Source organism: Tetrao urogallus (assembly GCF_951394365.1).
Source record: "Tetrao urogallus genome assembly, chromosome: 18".
Lineage (NCBI taxonomy): Eukaryota > Metazoa > Chordata > Aves > Galliformes > Phasianidae > Tetrao > Tetrao urogallus.
In genome coordinates this window covers 6602539-6618726 of record NC_136831.1, presented here as the reverse complement: position 1 = coordinate 6618726, position 16188 = coordinate 6602539, and the positions used below count along the sequence as shown (strand labels likewise).

The window sequence follows — 16188 nt, the reverse complement described above, 5'->3', positions numbered from 1 at the left end:
TTCCAGGTAAAAGAATAAGGTGACATTTCCTGCAGAAATGTTCCTGCATATCTAATTGTTAAAAAAAACATCAATGCTTGTGAATTGATTGCTCAGCTTTACAGATGCGTTCTGCAATACATCACAAAAGCATTGGTCATTCAGTGGGAGAATTTGAGTGTCTGCAGAACTAGGATACAGGGAAAATAATTTGGGGAGAGAAAGAAAAAACGAATTCTGTAGTGGATGACAGTGAAATTAGGCCATTACACATTCAGATGTGGCTCAGAACAAAACTGTTCAATACATTGATCTCTATTTCCTTCCATTTCTAACACAGGATTTTTAAGAAGACGCACACCACACTCAGCTGATTAAAGCAAGGAAAAAGCCTTTCAGTCTCAGCATTTTCTCTTCCTGTATTTCATGTTCAGTTTGAGGACTGGTGATTTATTAGTAGCTTCCTCCGTCGGAATCTCTTCAGCTTGATCCTTCCACCTTCTTGCATCACTTGTCAATAAACGTGCCTGTGCTCTTCCTTATAGGTGTGGGAAACTGAGATCAAATGCTGCTGTAATCAGAGCCACGGGCAAGCAATGCTGCTGCCTTCCACTCCACTGCAAAGAAGGTGATTGTCCCAAAGAAACCAACAACCACCATGATCAGGAGCTGCCACTGCAGAAGGAAGTAGTTGCTGTAGAAAAATGCAACGGCTGCACAGATGGACTGGTGGGGAAAAAAAAAGTGAAGGATTTTAAGTGGAGATATCCACTCCAGCACTGCTGCACAAGGTTACAGAGCTGGCAATACACACAGTTCAACATGCATCTTTAAGCATGCTTCTTTCGAAGAGACAGCAATCAAATTATACCACAGCATATGTCCCTAGATGATATACAACAGATTTAGTTTGTACTTATTTAAATAGAGTTCACAGCAGAAAATGAACACATTTGAAGCATGGCAAGCACGGTTCTCCTCTATTTCAAAGCATTGTGTCTGGAAACAATGCAGCCAAGGCTTTAGGACAAAATCCAGAAAACCTATTTTCAGTTTTACAGCATCACAAACTATTTTCTACCAAAATACAGCTAGAAACTTGGACAACCACTCCTGCTCACTTGCAGCGTATCCTTTTTAAGGGTAAAAGTTTCATTAAAGCTGCACAAAGAGCATTCCCACACTTGTACATTCAGAAGGTTACGGGAGGTAATACCTGAACAAACTTAAAGATGGCAAAGGCAGGAGCACTGTCTTCAGAATACAGGAATCCTAAAATGCTGAGCAGCTGGGTATTGAAGCAGCTGTCTCCCAGGCCCAACAGAAAGCTGCAGAATATGGCCACCTCTTTGCTGAGGGAAAAATGCAATCAAATGTAAGAATCACTCATTCAAGCAGCTCACACAGCTACTGACTAATGCATGAACCTATGAACTACTTTTGACAGCCTTGGAAATGGAGAATGGAAGAAAGTTACCAAACTTTAAATTTCATTGGAAAAGAAGTGGGAACACTTGGCTGGCAAAAAGAATAGTTTCATCAGATTTTAATTCCTTGAATGCTAAGGCTTCTGTCAGTATTACCAACAGTCAATTCTACACTGAATTAGAACTGCTAAAATCTCATTTCGATGCCTGGAGTCATAAAGCCCACACAGCAGTGATCAAAAGCCAAGACACACATACAGTGAATTCAACAAAACTGCAGGAACACGAGCAAAAGACCAATTCACTCAGAAAAACACTCCTATCAAAAACATACAGGCCCACGTACAGGCACAAATGCTAATCACTGCAGCTGAGCAGCTGTGCCTGCACAAACTGACCACGTTACTTTCACACAAATTAGCACAAATACACCCAAAAACAGCTTGCACTGATAAGAATGCTCCCTATGTTCTTCCCCTAACTAACAGACTTTGGACTTTGACAAGGAGCATTCAAACACATAGAGTGAAAAGCTGGTGTTCTATGCTACAGTAAGAATGAGTCCAACTTCCTGACAGCCAGCACAAGAGTTGTTGGTCACAACTGTAAGAGTTATGTTCTCAAACAGTACAATTGCTACCAAATATCCTTGTGCTTTTTATTCTTACACCATTTAAGCCCCTAAATTGAGTATGCACCAAAAAAGCTGTTTCAATGAGTCTTCTATGAGAAGTACAAGCTGTTTTATGTGCATCTTGAGTTATAACAGCCAGAGTAAAGAGCTTACACACCTTGGAATCATATAAGCAATATCATCTGTTCCTTCCATAGGAGCAACAGGGGCATTGCTTGGCATGTTGACAAAAATTAAATAAAAGGCAATGAAGTGGACAACGATGCCTAGCATCACAATGGGGTTCCTGCCAAAGCGATTCTTCTTGCTCAGTAAACCAAAGATTCCTCCACCTGTAGGGATGGAAAAGATGGGAGACTTACATCAGAAACAAAGATAGAAAGAACAGGATTGAATTCCAAGTAATGAACATTAAAAATAGACTGAAAATATAGGTTGTAATACCCCTGTGTTTAACAACTGAAGCACTGACAGACATGAAAGCAGCCCCGAAGTGTCTGCCAGCTCTGCCACAGCAGCTCTCCTGGTGACAGAAGCTCTGGGTTGCCAGAGGTGTCCAAGACCTGCAGGCACATTTCTCAGGTGGATGCTGATGAAGACACTTCATCTTTTCACAAGGTGTCGTGCCAGGACTTCTGTTTCCTCCTCACAACACTATGGAGTGAGGAGGGATGATGTCCTGCCTAGCTTTGTTGATTGCAAAAACATGTGCCTCTCTATGAACCCAAGTTGCTCATCAGCAAATATTTCCTTTTGACTCACCTAAAATTTCCCCAACACCAATAAAAATCCCAGAGAGACCAATGAGGCTTTTCTCTTCTCTGCCAAACCTATTCACAGCACCGATGCATGTTCCATACACTCCAGAAAAGAACGTTAACTCCAAACCTTTGAAGGAAAGCAAACAAGATTGACAAATGAGGGCTTTCTTCATAAGCTTTGCAATAGTTTTTATCTAAATGTTTTTCCCTAAAGTAACTTTCAAATACATATTTTAAAGAGGTAAATGTAACAGAAACAAACAAGAGGAGGTTTAAGCTATGCAATCATTATACTTTTCTATGCTAGCTCATGGGAGTAATATAAAAAAAAAAAAGTCACATAATTAGCATCAGATGCACTAAGGCTCAGTACTGCTGCTGTTGACACAACCCCTATAAACAGTTTGTATTTCTGCCTCTCCAAGAACTTTGGAATTTCATTCAAACAAGAACCACCGTGTGAAGCAGCACTTAGTAACTGAGGAAATGAAACTATTTCACTTTAAGATTTTTTTTCCAGATTATAGTATTTCTGAGAAAGACCCCTGCAGCCCCAAATCCCAAACAAGAGGAGTTTAAGCTCAACTGCTCCTTTCCCACAGATGCACAATGAAAGCAGAGCAAGAACAAATACTTGTCAGAAATCTTTCTTTCTACTGCTGATACTGAAAGGTGACACATCTAAGTCCAAAATAAGGAACCATTAGTCTCAAAATCACAGTGTCTTCACAGCAATTAAATTCACAAGAACCCAAGAGTTATGCTTAAAGAAAAACAGAAAATAGAACTCTCATTCCCCTCCTCTGTCTTTTGCTATGGCAAAAACACAGCACGCCACACGTTGGTGTACCAGCAGCAGGCTGTGTAATGCTGCATGCGACCTGCAGAGCCTCACAAAAGAACGAGCTCTCAACAGCCCGATTAATCAAACCGCACCTTTGGAAGTAAAAGCCTGCGCCAGTCCTACGGGACTTCCCGTTTCCCCACGCAGTAGCAATACCGACCAGGAGCCACCAGATGGCAGCACGCAGCGCTTTCAAGCTGGACTGATTCTTTTCTACAAAACCTTCCGTACCAATCTCAGATCTCATCACACAACACCCCGTGCCCTTGCCTCGTTATCTTGTTTCACACTCCTGTTGCACTGAACATCTACAAGGAATTCAAGTTAGTTCATTTGGCTTAACTATAAAAACCAAAGCCAAATAGGTAGGAAAAAAAAAAAACAAAAATCCTTCAAGATCTTGAACCTTTTAACAGTCTTTTTGTGGAATAACTGCTTTAATATATGGTACAAATAAATGCACTTCTATTCTACAGCTCATACTTTGGTCTAACAGTGGCAGATCAAGTTCAAACTGAAGTTGGTGAAGAGAGTTCCTGCCACAGTAATACCAAAGGCACCTGAAATATTCAAGTACTGTTTGCAGAGACACACAGGTCACCACTCAGCTCTGTGGTCACTGTCTAAAACTCCAAACGATGCCCAGCAGTGCTGCACAATCACACACTGTGCTTGCCTCATACCTGTGTAGGCTGTTGTAACACTGAGGAGCAGAATCTCTTTCGTGAAGCTTAGCTTTATAGATCTCTCTGGAAAGACACAAAGGAGATTAATGTGACTTCCACTAACACCACTAAGAGCACCTGCCCTTTCTTTGCTCTCTGCTTAAGCCAAAAATAAGTTATTTCAACTGTGACTTTCTTGCAATGAGAAAATTAGAGTGCTAAGCATACAGACCTTCATTTGCACTCTACAACAACGATGTGATCTCAAATCTTTTTGTAAGAAATGCAAGGAGGAAAATATTAAAGAGGGAGATGTGCAGTTTTCTACCAGCAGACAATTTATTCCTCACTGTATTTTTGTACTCACTGTTCATGGCGATTAACTCCTATAAGCATATTTTGTCCATGAAGATCTCCATGATCTTAAAACAAGCAGACACTGACAGACCGTATCAAACTCGGTGGGAACTGATCAGTTCAGTTCAAAAACATTGATTTAAAGTGTTACCATCTGGTGACAAAAAGTAATATGCAGCTTCTCCTTTATGCTGTTTTGTTGGGTTTTTTTCCTTCTTTTTTTTCTTTTTACTGCAGAAGGCAATTTAACTTTCATTCACAAGCTTTCCCCAGGGGTGACCTGTTGTTTCTGAGCTTGTCTGCATAAGGAATGCATTGTAAAGCAGCTTGCATCTCAAACTCAAATTCCTCCTGCACTATACCAGCACAGAGGTGATGTCTGTTACACTTTCTTTGCTTGCAGACAGACTTTGGTTGTATGACACCATCATGGGAGAAGCACTCTAGAGTTCAGCCAGCCACCTCACACCAGCTGCACACCAACAGCAATCTGCCCACAACTTCAGCGTTTCCAAGCTGTTCCATTTGCAAACCTTGTTTACTCTTAAAGTCACAAATATTCACACAGAAAACTCAGCTCCTATCACGTTCAAACCTCATCAGCCCCATATCCACACATGAATTGCCATCTCTAGTCTGAAAGTCATTGCCCTTGGCAGTCTCTTTCCCCAAAGGCCGGATCTAAATTTCTGTTTTTCAAGTGCAATAACTGAAATGCATTCTTAACCTTATTTATCTGCAACTTTTTGTTCTGAGTGATTTGTACATTTTCACGTATCAGCAGAACCAAGGAGAGCTGGAAAGGATTTGTCAGGATTTTTTGAAGCAGCTTGTATGTTCAGCAGTACTTACTGAAGGCATCCACTGCTCTCATCAGCTTGTTTCGTGCAGACCTGGGTGCATAAATGACTCAGTCAAAAAAGAAAACGAATAACCACCTCATATCATTGCTCTGAAGGCAGATGAGTTCATTCTTCAAGATGTCTGTACATTTTTTAGGCCTGTATTATGTACTGAAATATGCTAATGCATTGTTATTTGAGACTCTAAACTACTGACCACAAAATGCATCTGGCTTTCTGAGCAAGGGAACACCATTCAAAATTTAACCCAAGAGATTTCCTTCTGAGCAGGTTTAGAAATGGCTGGCAGAGCTTTTTCACCAGCACACACTTGGTGACATTTTTCTAACATTATTTTAATAAAACAAAAATATCTAAAATGATGCCTCAAGCAAAACTGCACTGTGTCTGCCTGCCTTCCAGCGTACTCAGAAGTTGCACCTGAATATTTTGAGTATATATGACAAATACATTAGTATGAAAATATAACTTAGAAAAAGGATGGGAATAATTTCTGCTCATTCCAGCCCTTAACCTGGACTGATTAGACAAAGAAAGACTACAAAAGCCAGATGCACATTTAACCATCAGTGGAGAAAAAGAGGTAAGTGGTATCTCTCCAAAGGCACTCACTCATTAATGGAAAAACTTGATGTGCATTACCTCACTCCATCCTTGAAAATGTCATATGCAGAACATTAATTGATTCTCACTTGTTCACATACAGACACTTTTCTATCAAATGTGTGCATTCTACAGGTTCTTCATAACATTCAGGCTTCCAGTTCAGAGGGGAAAGTGAAACTGACACTCCATTAAGAAGCAGGGACACATAAGTAAGTACATGTGACAATAAACCATTGTTGCAAGCACTTACGAGCTGCCCCCGTGGATTTCATTAGCAGAATCTTCCTCCCCTGGAGCTTTTGTGTCCTCTTGTTTCCTAATCAGAAAGAACAGAACTGTGCCCACAAGACTGATAACAGTCAGGGCAATGAAGACAGTTCTGCGATCGCTCTCTGGAAAAACAAATTAAAGTCATAACAAGGCATGTAAAAGCAATTCAGACAAAGTCAGCTACCTTCAAAGAACTAATACAAGCATAATTCAGAGCACTGTTTAAAATGCTTACTGATTTTCTACGTTACCTTGCATGTGGAACAAATGAACACAGTTACTGGTAAATTCCTACCTCATTTTCACAATGCCAATAAAACATTGGCATATTAAAGAGTGTTACTTGCATTTCCTGCCACAAAAGACTATGACCAGGGAGGAGCCAGTTAGCAATGAAATGCATGAACTATTAGCAGGAAAAAAATCTATGTTTCAAGAGATGTATAATTCAGAACGGACATAGGAAGCTACCCCAAAGGCCTGCAGATACCCAAGAATTTGTTCTTTACCAGATATTAGCACTGTAACATCAGATTATTAGAGTTGTATACTACAAAGGCCTTAACAGCACTGATACCTCAGTAACTGAGGCAGCATACAGTGTGTACTACTGGAGGAAGGAACTGCTTCCCTCTGCACCAGCTCTGGTGCACCACACAACTTGTCTGGCAAAGGAAAGTCTGCAATACCAAAGTTATTCCTATTTGCAAATTAGGCAGGGGAAAAAAATGCTGAAACTGCTAACAGTTGTGATAGAACCAGTGAACAAACACAAAGACATTGCCTGTGCTTGTGTTTAATGGATGTTTGCTTAAAGGCAAACAGTAAATTGTTCTATCCCAATTAAAAATAACCTGTGCATGATTATAGATCAAGAAAACGTGCTTCATCTTGAGATGCCTATAATATAGGCAGTAAAAAGGAGGAACTGATTTTCAAGTGCTGTCTGAGCTTCTAATACTAACTTCTAGCTTTCAAAAAAGTGTCTCCAGACATTTCAACAGCGATTTCCATTTGAAAATGTAAGAAGTCACAACAGCAGAGCTCCCTCATGTTTAATGGCTGCATTCTGTGGTTAGCAATGGCAGTGAAACTTAGAAGGCACAGAACTTCAAGGCCCCCATGAGAGAACGTGGGAGCTGACTTTCAAAAATTAACCTGTGCTGTGCTACCAAGCCAAGGCCTATGGAGAACTGAGACAGTGCATTTAGCAGAGGCACGAAGTGGAGCAGAGGCAGCACTCCTGAAGCCAGATAATTAGCATTTAGATGTCAGTGCCTTATTCCTGAGTGACTATGCTAGAAAGTGGCACCTGTATAATTCTGTTACCATCTTGCCATAGACAAGTAACACCCACCTGATATGTAAGTTTTTCCTTGCCAAGCAAAGTATATATACAGGTTTCCAAAAAACAAGCTGTAAACAAGAAGAACAACACAGGTGAACTTTTTGTGGTAGGATTAAGATCACAGCATCACAGTGACACAGCTCTGTGCAAAACCAGTACTGCACAATTGTGAAAGGATAAGAAAGCAGTCATTTCCCTTGCAAACTGTTTATTCTGTAGAGAACTGCAAACACAGGAGAGTATTTTTCACCCTAATGTTCTTCTTAGGAATCAATGCAGAACAAGATAGTAACAAATGAACTTAGATGGCCATTTCTTCTCTCTCTCACTGTTTTTGGAAGGGTGTAGCTTAGAAAGATGATGTATCTATAGAGATGAATTTGCAGTACTCCCCTACACGAGTCGTGTGTCTCGTCTGAAATATTAGTTCAGCAATACTTAACTGGCTGTTAACAGGTTGGGGAAATTCTGTGTTTCTACATGCAGTTCCCTGAAATACATCAGCTCAGAATGAATGGTGACTCAAAACAGCCTTAGAGTGAAATTTCCTCATCTGAACTCAAACATTCTACTCGCTATAAAACACACAATTACTTGAGTTTGTGGAAATCAGGACTTTGCTGCACCAAGACATTAATTAATTCCAAAACACGAAACACGAGCAGCACAGCACTGTTTCACACTGCTGTTCCATTAATGCAGCACTCTGTCTCCACACAGCACCAGCAATGCCATTTAGAGCAAGCTCATCAGCCTACCACCGTGACTCATCCCCTGCACTATTTCTCAATACCCAGAAGCACTGTATTAGCAGCATAAGAGCTATCTGCCTTCAGGATACATCTGTGGCCCTACTATCAGGGAGTTTAATCTCTTTTCAGTCCTGCTGACATTATCCAACTCCTCCAAACTTATCCAACTCCAAATCCTCCAGCAGGAGGGAATTCTAAAAGTTTTTCACACATCACATAAAAAAAGCAATTCACCCGTTCCAAATTAATCTTTTCCTAGTTTCAACACATTACCTGAGCTCTAGTACAGCAGTTCTTACTAACAGCTCCACATTCTGCTCAGCTGCCACCTTCCTGTTCTGCTAACCCATGAGTAAAATACTCCTCATTTTACTTCTCTCCAAACTGTCCCAGTCTTTTTATTCTCTCTTCAAATCAACAGCTCTGTTTTCATGCACGTTTCCATCATCTTTTCCTCCAGCAAAGTTCCAGAGCAAGTGGAGGCCCAGCACTGAGGTTAAATGGGGCTCTCAGGCAGAGGTGAGATGGAGACATGGTGAGGCCATTCAGGGTCATGAGATCTCATTAATAAGCTCATGATCCCAATGCAAAACAGCCCTCCAAGATCAAGATATTTGCTAAATGCTCCCTGAACTAACATGTATCTTTTTAGCACATCAAGAGCAGGGACTTGCAATAGGAAGCTTTCATTCACTGTCTTATAATGCACAAAGCTTTAGAAGCTTTGCTCTAAACTCTCCACTTCATTGACTGCAAAATACCAGAAATACAGAAACAACAACAAAATCTGCTTACTCTCAAAAGACCTCAGGTAAGCAGAGATCTCTAGCAAAACACCCTCACCTCCACTGCCAACCCTGAAATGAGGTCTGGGAAGGGGTGGATCCTGGCTCCACCCCCTCTGCTCACTCAGGTGTTACATACACCTAAGCTCCCCTGGGTTAGCCCTGCCTCCTCACCAGGTGCTCCATCACTGCTTCAAGCTGCATTTCCACTACTGCAACTAAAAAGCTATTACTTAAAGCTTACCTGGACTGCAAGAGTGCCCAAAATACTCCACTGTTCCTTCCAATGGTGTTTTCATCAGAATTTATAGTCAAGCAATTTCCCTGTGCCGTCCATAGCACTGAAATGTGCAAAAGATATTGGTCAGGAAATGAAAGTGCTTTGGAAGTATATTCAAATAGAGCAAAGAACTGTGAGCAGAATAAGAGCAATGCTTACCTGCAGCTGCAATGCCAATAAAAACAGAAGCAGTATAGAAACTCCACGTAGAAGGTTGGATAAAAACTGCAATGTATAAACTAGAATAGAAGAAATAGATAAATTTATTGAACATAAAACAAAGTGGAATGTCCTTTTTAAGAAACAGCTATCTTACTTAGCTTCTCCTATGTCATCCACTGTCACCCAAGGTACCATGCAATACAGTTCAGGTTATGTAAAAAAAAAAAAAAAAAGGTAAGCTTTTTACTTCACCAAGAATGTAGAACTTTGTTTATGCAGTCAACAACTTGAGACCACAACATGAACTCCAGTCAGCAAACTGGAAACCATGAGAAAAAAAACACAGTTTCCAGTAGGCTTGAAGTGCCCTGAAGTTACCTACTGCTACATGTAGCAGCTCAGCATTGTGTTTTCCTCAGCCAGTACAATTTTGTGTTTGATACTGCTCTTCCATGTGGAAAAAAAAAGATATTTCAAAGAAATTAAAAATAATACTTACCTATAAAATATGCCACTAATAAACATGGAGAGTTGAGGTCCTACTAGTGCAACCACTGAAGGTGAGATAAGGTTTGATGCTGAGAAAACTCCATAAATAACGGACATACTACATAAACAAACAACAAAGATAGTGAAGTACTAAATGCAGGTTACAAATCAGATTGTTTAAGAAGACTCAGCTGATTCCAAAGTATCAAAATATACATAAGCAACTGCCTCATTTTTATATTCAAACATTTCCTTCCTTTCTGTTGTTAATTACCTTCAACCATTTTACTCCATACAGAAACACTCAAGTGTATCTTGCACTGCTGAATTGAGTCCCAGGCCATTGCAGGCCAGCATATCTTCTAATTTATGACAGGGTTTTGTCAAACTGCCTTAACAAGTTGCTCTATTTTCTGTCCAGTACTTCTAAAGCACAATGTACCAAACCACTTTCATCTATTAGTGAGCTTTTCATCTTCTGTCAAATGCACCATAAAAATTGTATAGATATATTTTGTAGTAGCCGTAATTTTAGTTTATATTAAGACAGTAAACCTTTCAAAACAGCATCTGGGTTTTCTTATATGACAGATCAATTTGGTTTACAAAAGCTCCCTGATCATACTTGGTGAGTCTGGCCAAGTCAGTGCAATAAACATTCAGAGTGGTATTTGACAGCTGAAAACCTTGCTTCTCTTCTTGTGTTTCTGGTTGCTTCTTTCCCAACTATGTTGCAGTATTTCCTACAAGTTGATCCAAACAACCCATATACTACACCAAGGCACAGAAGCAGATGGGGCAAACAACCAAGGCCTTAGCAGTTTACTGTCTTTTTTACAAATTTCCACATTTTTTAAATTTACTAAGATAAAAAGCTGAGAATGTGATGCCTGAATGGTAGTTTTAGTTTTACAAAGAACATACACAAAACGATCACGTAGCTCAATTAGAAACAAGTAATTCAGATTAGGACTGAATGTGAGAGTCATGATTTAAACTGCTTTAAGTATGCCATTAAATCGTGAAGCCAGCAGAGCACTAGAATCTCTTGAGAGTATATCTCTACCAGATGTAATTATAACTAACTTCACCCTGCAAGGAGCAAAGTAGTAAGAAAATGTGTGTGAGTTACCTTGTGTAGCCGCTGCCATGAAAATCTGTGCTGTTTAAATTTGTAATAACTGTTTGCTGTGAGGAGAAATCATGTGCAATATTGTTAGAACATCTTGAAGTCATTTGTAACAGATTGAAGTCGGTGCCAAACATCAAAAATTATCACTAATACACTCTACTTAAAGCATTAATTACAACTGACAATATCTCCACAATGAAGATGAAGGAGATAGCAGACAGGGAAACATCTGTCTGAAGCAGTAATAAAGATTTGGGAATTATATCCTGATTTCACCACAGATCTTACAGTATTTCACAAAACTTCTGTTTCACAAAACATTTCTCTTAGGTACCTACACATTACTATCGTCATCTAAACAGTGAGGGAGAGCAAGCTGAATATTCACTGTATTCTTAATTTATCCAAACTTGGGCTTCAGCTGTACTTGAATTTCAGCGAAGAGTTTCCATCCTTTCAGTCTTTCCGTTAACAGCTTGTTCCTTTTTTTTCCCCCTTGAATCAGCTTTAGTGATCATGAGACCATGTAATTAGCTGGATTGTCTGGCAGATCTGATTGAAAGTCACTTTTAATGACTTTAATGACAATACATTACATCACTGCACGATCACTAGGCCCAATTCAGTGAGGTGCTGCACATTCATTGCGTAGCAGAATTTAATCACTGTGCCGTATAATAATTTAACAACAATAACTGTTGTAAGCAATTACTTCTACAGTATAGAGAAGGACATTTAGATGTTCAAACTCAGAAAGAATTCTTCTTAATGTGCAAGAAAAGAGAAGCAAGATGTAGGTTGACATAAGACTGATACCAAAAGTAATATCAACAACTAAGTTAGAGAAGGTGACCTGGCAGTTCTAGCAGCTGTGTGAGCCTGACTGCTCGTCAGGTGTCAACCTCACACTCCCCTTCAATGTTCAGTTTGTTAAAACAGAAAGATAGGTAGCATTAGGAAAGAAACTCCAGCAGAAACTAGGTTTCTAGTTAACCCCTAGGTTAACTAGAGGTAATAATAACATATTAGGCAGACATTTTGAAAGGGCTTATATACAAAAAAAACAGGAATGTGAAAGATACAATAAAAATCAATTGTTATATATGGAATGAAGCAAAACAGGCATTGAAGTTCTAACATTTGATAGGATTACTTAATTTTCCATTGTCTAAGCAATCAGACAGAGTTACATACGTAACTATGATACCTTAAGGAAATAAACTGATTAAGCATCCTGTTAACCAACTTGATCTAGTTAACGCTAAACCAAAAGAAAGGAGACAAAATGTCAAAAGCTGCACTGCACATTAAAAATCTCACTACAAACTCACACATTAGACAAAGCACAGAACTGTCACATAGCTGTGGAATGTTTTGATATGCACACCTACCGCAATATTTCCACATGTTTGGAAAGCAGTGAATATAAACATGAATGAGATTCCCAAAATAAGTACGTTGAAAAGTTTTTTTGAGTCAGGAGACATTTTGTGGGTTATTTTGCCAAGTTCTCAGCTTCAGTCTGGAAAAAAATCTATTTCCCTTTAAAAGTTTCCACTTAACTCCTGTTTAAAGAAATAAGAAAAAAAAAAAAAAAAGAATAAACCACCACCAACAAAAAACCCTTAAAAAATGATGATTCCTGAGAGCTACTTGTTAGCTGCCAGGATTTGTTTAAATAACACAGCAAAGTCAGTACATTGGAAAAATAAGTGGATAGATACAAAAAGTAAAGATCAAAATTCTTTCTACCTTTTCCCATTAAGTTAAGAGAGCAGACAGCAGTATGTTACTTCTCCGTGACATCTCATTCCACCCAGAGAAGCAGTTTTCCAAGCATCGAGATGGTTAATCAGCTGAGTTTCTTGCCACGGACTAGAATTCTGGTCAAAAGCCAGTAAATCACCTGACAAAGGAAAGATGAGATATTAACACACACAAGTCATTTCCATGCATGCTGGACAGGAAATAAGGAACATTTCACAATACAGATCAGCTGATCCTGCTTAGAAAGCCCTCGTGCACTATGGGAAATGCAGTTTTATCACTGTACCCTTTCTTCTTTATACTTGAAAGCACAGACATCTCCTTAGAATTGGAAAAACTTATCTAAGAAAAATGTCTAGTTTGTTGGATTCCTACATAGCAAAGGTCACTCTGGAGAGCAAATAATTCCTCAAAAGAGAAACTTCTCAGTATCACCAACACTGAAAAAAAAAAGTTCTGCTTGGTGCTTTTGCCTTATCTTAGTGACTCTGGAGAAGGAACGGTCTGTATAATATTCCACTGCTTCCTCTCAAGAAACATTCACTTTTAGTAACGTTTCGCTCCTAATATCCTGCTTTACAGAGGTTTTCAGTAATACATTCAAGATCAATTCATATTTTTGATTTGAAACCCTCTGTCAAACTGTCAGCAAAACTAACACAGGGTAACACACACCTGGTATGGACGGAATGGCTGCTTGTCACTGTCAGTACCTTGTCTATATTCTGCATCTCCTGAGTCAGGAGTGGAGCATTCTGCTAATCCAGCGCCATGAACTGCCAGACAAAGAGGAATGGATGAAAATTCAGAACTTAAGAAAACGGCAAGTCATAAAGTTTTATTCTTTACTTGTGGAAGAAAGTCAGCTTGACCATACAGAGGCTACTTTACAAAGACCAAAGAGCAATATCAAGGTGTTGCTTTTAATGTCAGCGAAGCTCCCTTCCTATATTAAGTATTTAAAATTAGATTGAATTTTTAAATCCAATTTTTACTTTAAGGCATCGCTAAACAAACAGACCCTATGTTTCCCTGCCCACAGCCGTTGAGTCCCACTCACTGCTGTGTGGGGATCGTTCTGCTGACAGCAGCTTACACCGAAGGGATTGCCCTTCAGGCAACTGAGGGACACAGGGAACCACCTCTGTCATTTTAAAGAAATCACTGTAAAGATACAGACTTTAAATTCCTCATGAGTGAAAGCATTTTGGCAGAGGAATCAGAAAGCAATGAATCCAAACTCTCTGAACAGGAAAAAAAAAACAATAAAACGCCAATCAATACAGACATGAAAGCCAATCCCAGGTTATTTGATTTCCTAAATCTTTTCTATAGGAAACAACTTGTTGCCTCTGGGTTTGTATCCAAATCATCACTAATTGAACTTGCTTTCTCAGCCTTTTTCTCCCCCCTTCATACTAAAACAGCTTTCTTCATTCCTGTCCTTTAAAAACGGCTTACAGAACAGACAGAATAGAAACATTTACCACAGCTCAGAGGTAAGAATTAAGCACTGCGGCTGCGCCCAAGGCAGAGAAGCGCCCGCGCAGCGCCGCAGCAGCACCGCCCCCCCCCCTCCCCCCAAGTATCCGCCATTTTAGGCCGCCTCCTCCCGCGCAGGGGCTTTTCCTTCGCAACGATTTTCTTATTTTTTTCTCCACACCGTAGGGTTTCCAGCTCTTCCTTCCCTCCACCACAACATTCAGCCCTCGACTTGTTTCTTTTTTTTTTCGTTTTTTTTTCCCTTTATAACACATGTTCAAAATTTGCCTTTGCCGATTGCTTCCGGGTCACCGCAGATCCGCCTCAATTGTCACTTTTAAACGCGTACACGCCGTTAATGTCGACACCTACTTTCCCCGCTACTTGCCGGGCTGCCTCAGGGAACCGAGGTCAGGAGTTTAAGAAAAAAAAAAAAAAAAAGTGCTAAAAGCTGCTCGGTCGCTTCCGGTTTGCGTTCCACCACGCGCGCCAGCGGCGCTTTCACTTCCGGGGTAGCGGCGGCCATTTTGTGGCGTTAAGTAGGCGCGCGCGGGCGGCGCCCCGCTCATTTTCTCACGGCCGCGGGCAGGGCGGTTGTCCTGGCGCTGCGTCTCCGTTGCGGCCTTAGGCCTCGTCCTTTTCTCAGAGCCCGAAGGTGGGTGCTTGCTCCTTCCCTCCCCGCCGAGGACCCTGCGGCTTTTCCCTATGCCCTGTAGCTCTCCTCCTTTCTGGACTCTGCGCGGCCGCCGCTCCGGCGCTCCTCCTCCCGTGTGAGGCGCTTCCCGCTCCGGGCCGCGCCGCCTCCAAATTCTCCTCCCTTCCCTCGGGTTTCTTCTCCTCAGCCGCCGCCGCCCCTCGGGGGGCTACAGCCCGCCATGAGCTACGGGCGCCCTCCGCCAGATGTGGAGGGCATGACGTCCCTCAAGGTGGACAACCTGACCTACCGGACGTCCCCGGACACTCTCCGGAGGGTTTTCGAGAAGTACGGCCGTGTGGGTGACGTCTACATCCCCCGGGACCGCTACACCAAGGAGAGCCGTGGCTTCGCTTTCGTCCGTTTCCACGACAAACGCGACGCCGAGGACGCGATGGACGCGATGGACGGGGCCGTGCTGGATGGCCGCGAGCTCCGCGTGCAAATGGCCCGTTACGGCCGCCCCCCGGACTCGCACCACAGCCGCCGCGGCCCTCCGCCCCGCCGCTACGGGAGCAGCGGTTACGGCCGCCGCAGCCGCAGGTGAGTGGCCGGAGAGGAGAAAAGGGCCGGGCTCTGCTCGCACGGCGCAGCCGCTCGGTACTTTTTCGCTTTCCAAAGGAGTTTCTAGATGGGGAGGGAGCCGCGGAAGCACGTGGGGTGCCCCGCAGCGGCTTTAGCCCCCGGCCACTCGCTCTGAACAATGGCGCCCTCTGAACGCTCATTTTCTCGCCCACGTGGGGCCGTTCCTCCCGCCCCGTCCTCGAGTAGTAGCAGTGCGGACCAGTAGCGCGGACCGTTGCGCAGCCTGCGTTCCATTCTAACGTTTTTTTTTTCCTCCCGCTCCTCTCGTTGTAGCCCTAGGAGGCGCCGCCGCAGCCGATCGAGAAG

At 41.7% G+C, this 16188-nt stretch overlaps 2 protein-coding genes across 3 annotated transcripts in view; one reads left to right on the top strand and one right to left on the bottom strand.

Moving 5' to 3' along the window:
* Positions 1-540: 540 nt before the first annotated feature.
* On the bottom strand, positions 541-12841 carry MFSD11 (major facilitator superfamily domain containing 11; the record flags this gene model as incomplete). Of its 2 annotated transcripts, XM_079544510.1 has the most annotated exons (13): positions 541-705; positions 1196-1331; positions 2198-2372; positions 2803-2928; positions 4329-4394; positions 5520-5560; positions 6387-6528; positions 7764-7822; positions 9536-9632; positions 9731-9810; positions 10233-10340; positions 11355-11410; positions 12746-12841. In XM_079544510.1, 13 exons carry the CDS (start codon positions 12839-12841, stop codon positions 541-543), a joined length of 1347 nt encoding a protein of 448 aa, XP_079400636.1. The 2 variants fall into 2 exon arrangements, with proteins under 2 accessions (XP_079400636.1, XP_079400637.1); XM_079544511.1 differs by lacking the exons at positions 7764-7822; positions 9536-9632.
* A 2637-nt stretch (positions 12842-15478) lies between these two features.
* SRSF2 (serine and arginine rich splicing factor 2) overlaps positions 15479-16188 on the top strand; it is a gene marked incomplete at both ends in the record, with an annotated part of 981 nt that continues 271 nt past the window's right edge. Inside the window, 2 exons of the mRNA XM_079544410.1 lie at positions 15479-15840; positions 16156-16188. The exon at positions 16156-16188 is cut by the window's right edge and continues 271 nt beyond it. Of these exons, the coding sequence (XP_079400536.1) occupies positions 15479-15840; positions 16156-16188 (395 nt within the window). The remainder of the gene's footprint in view (positions 15841-16155) is intronic.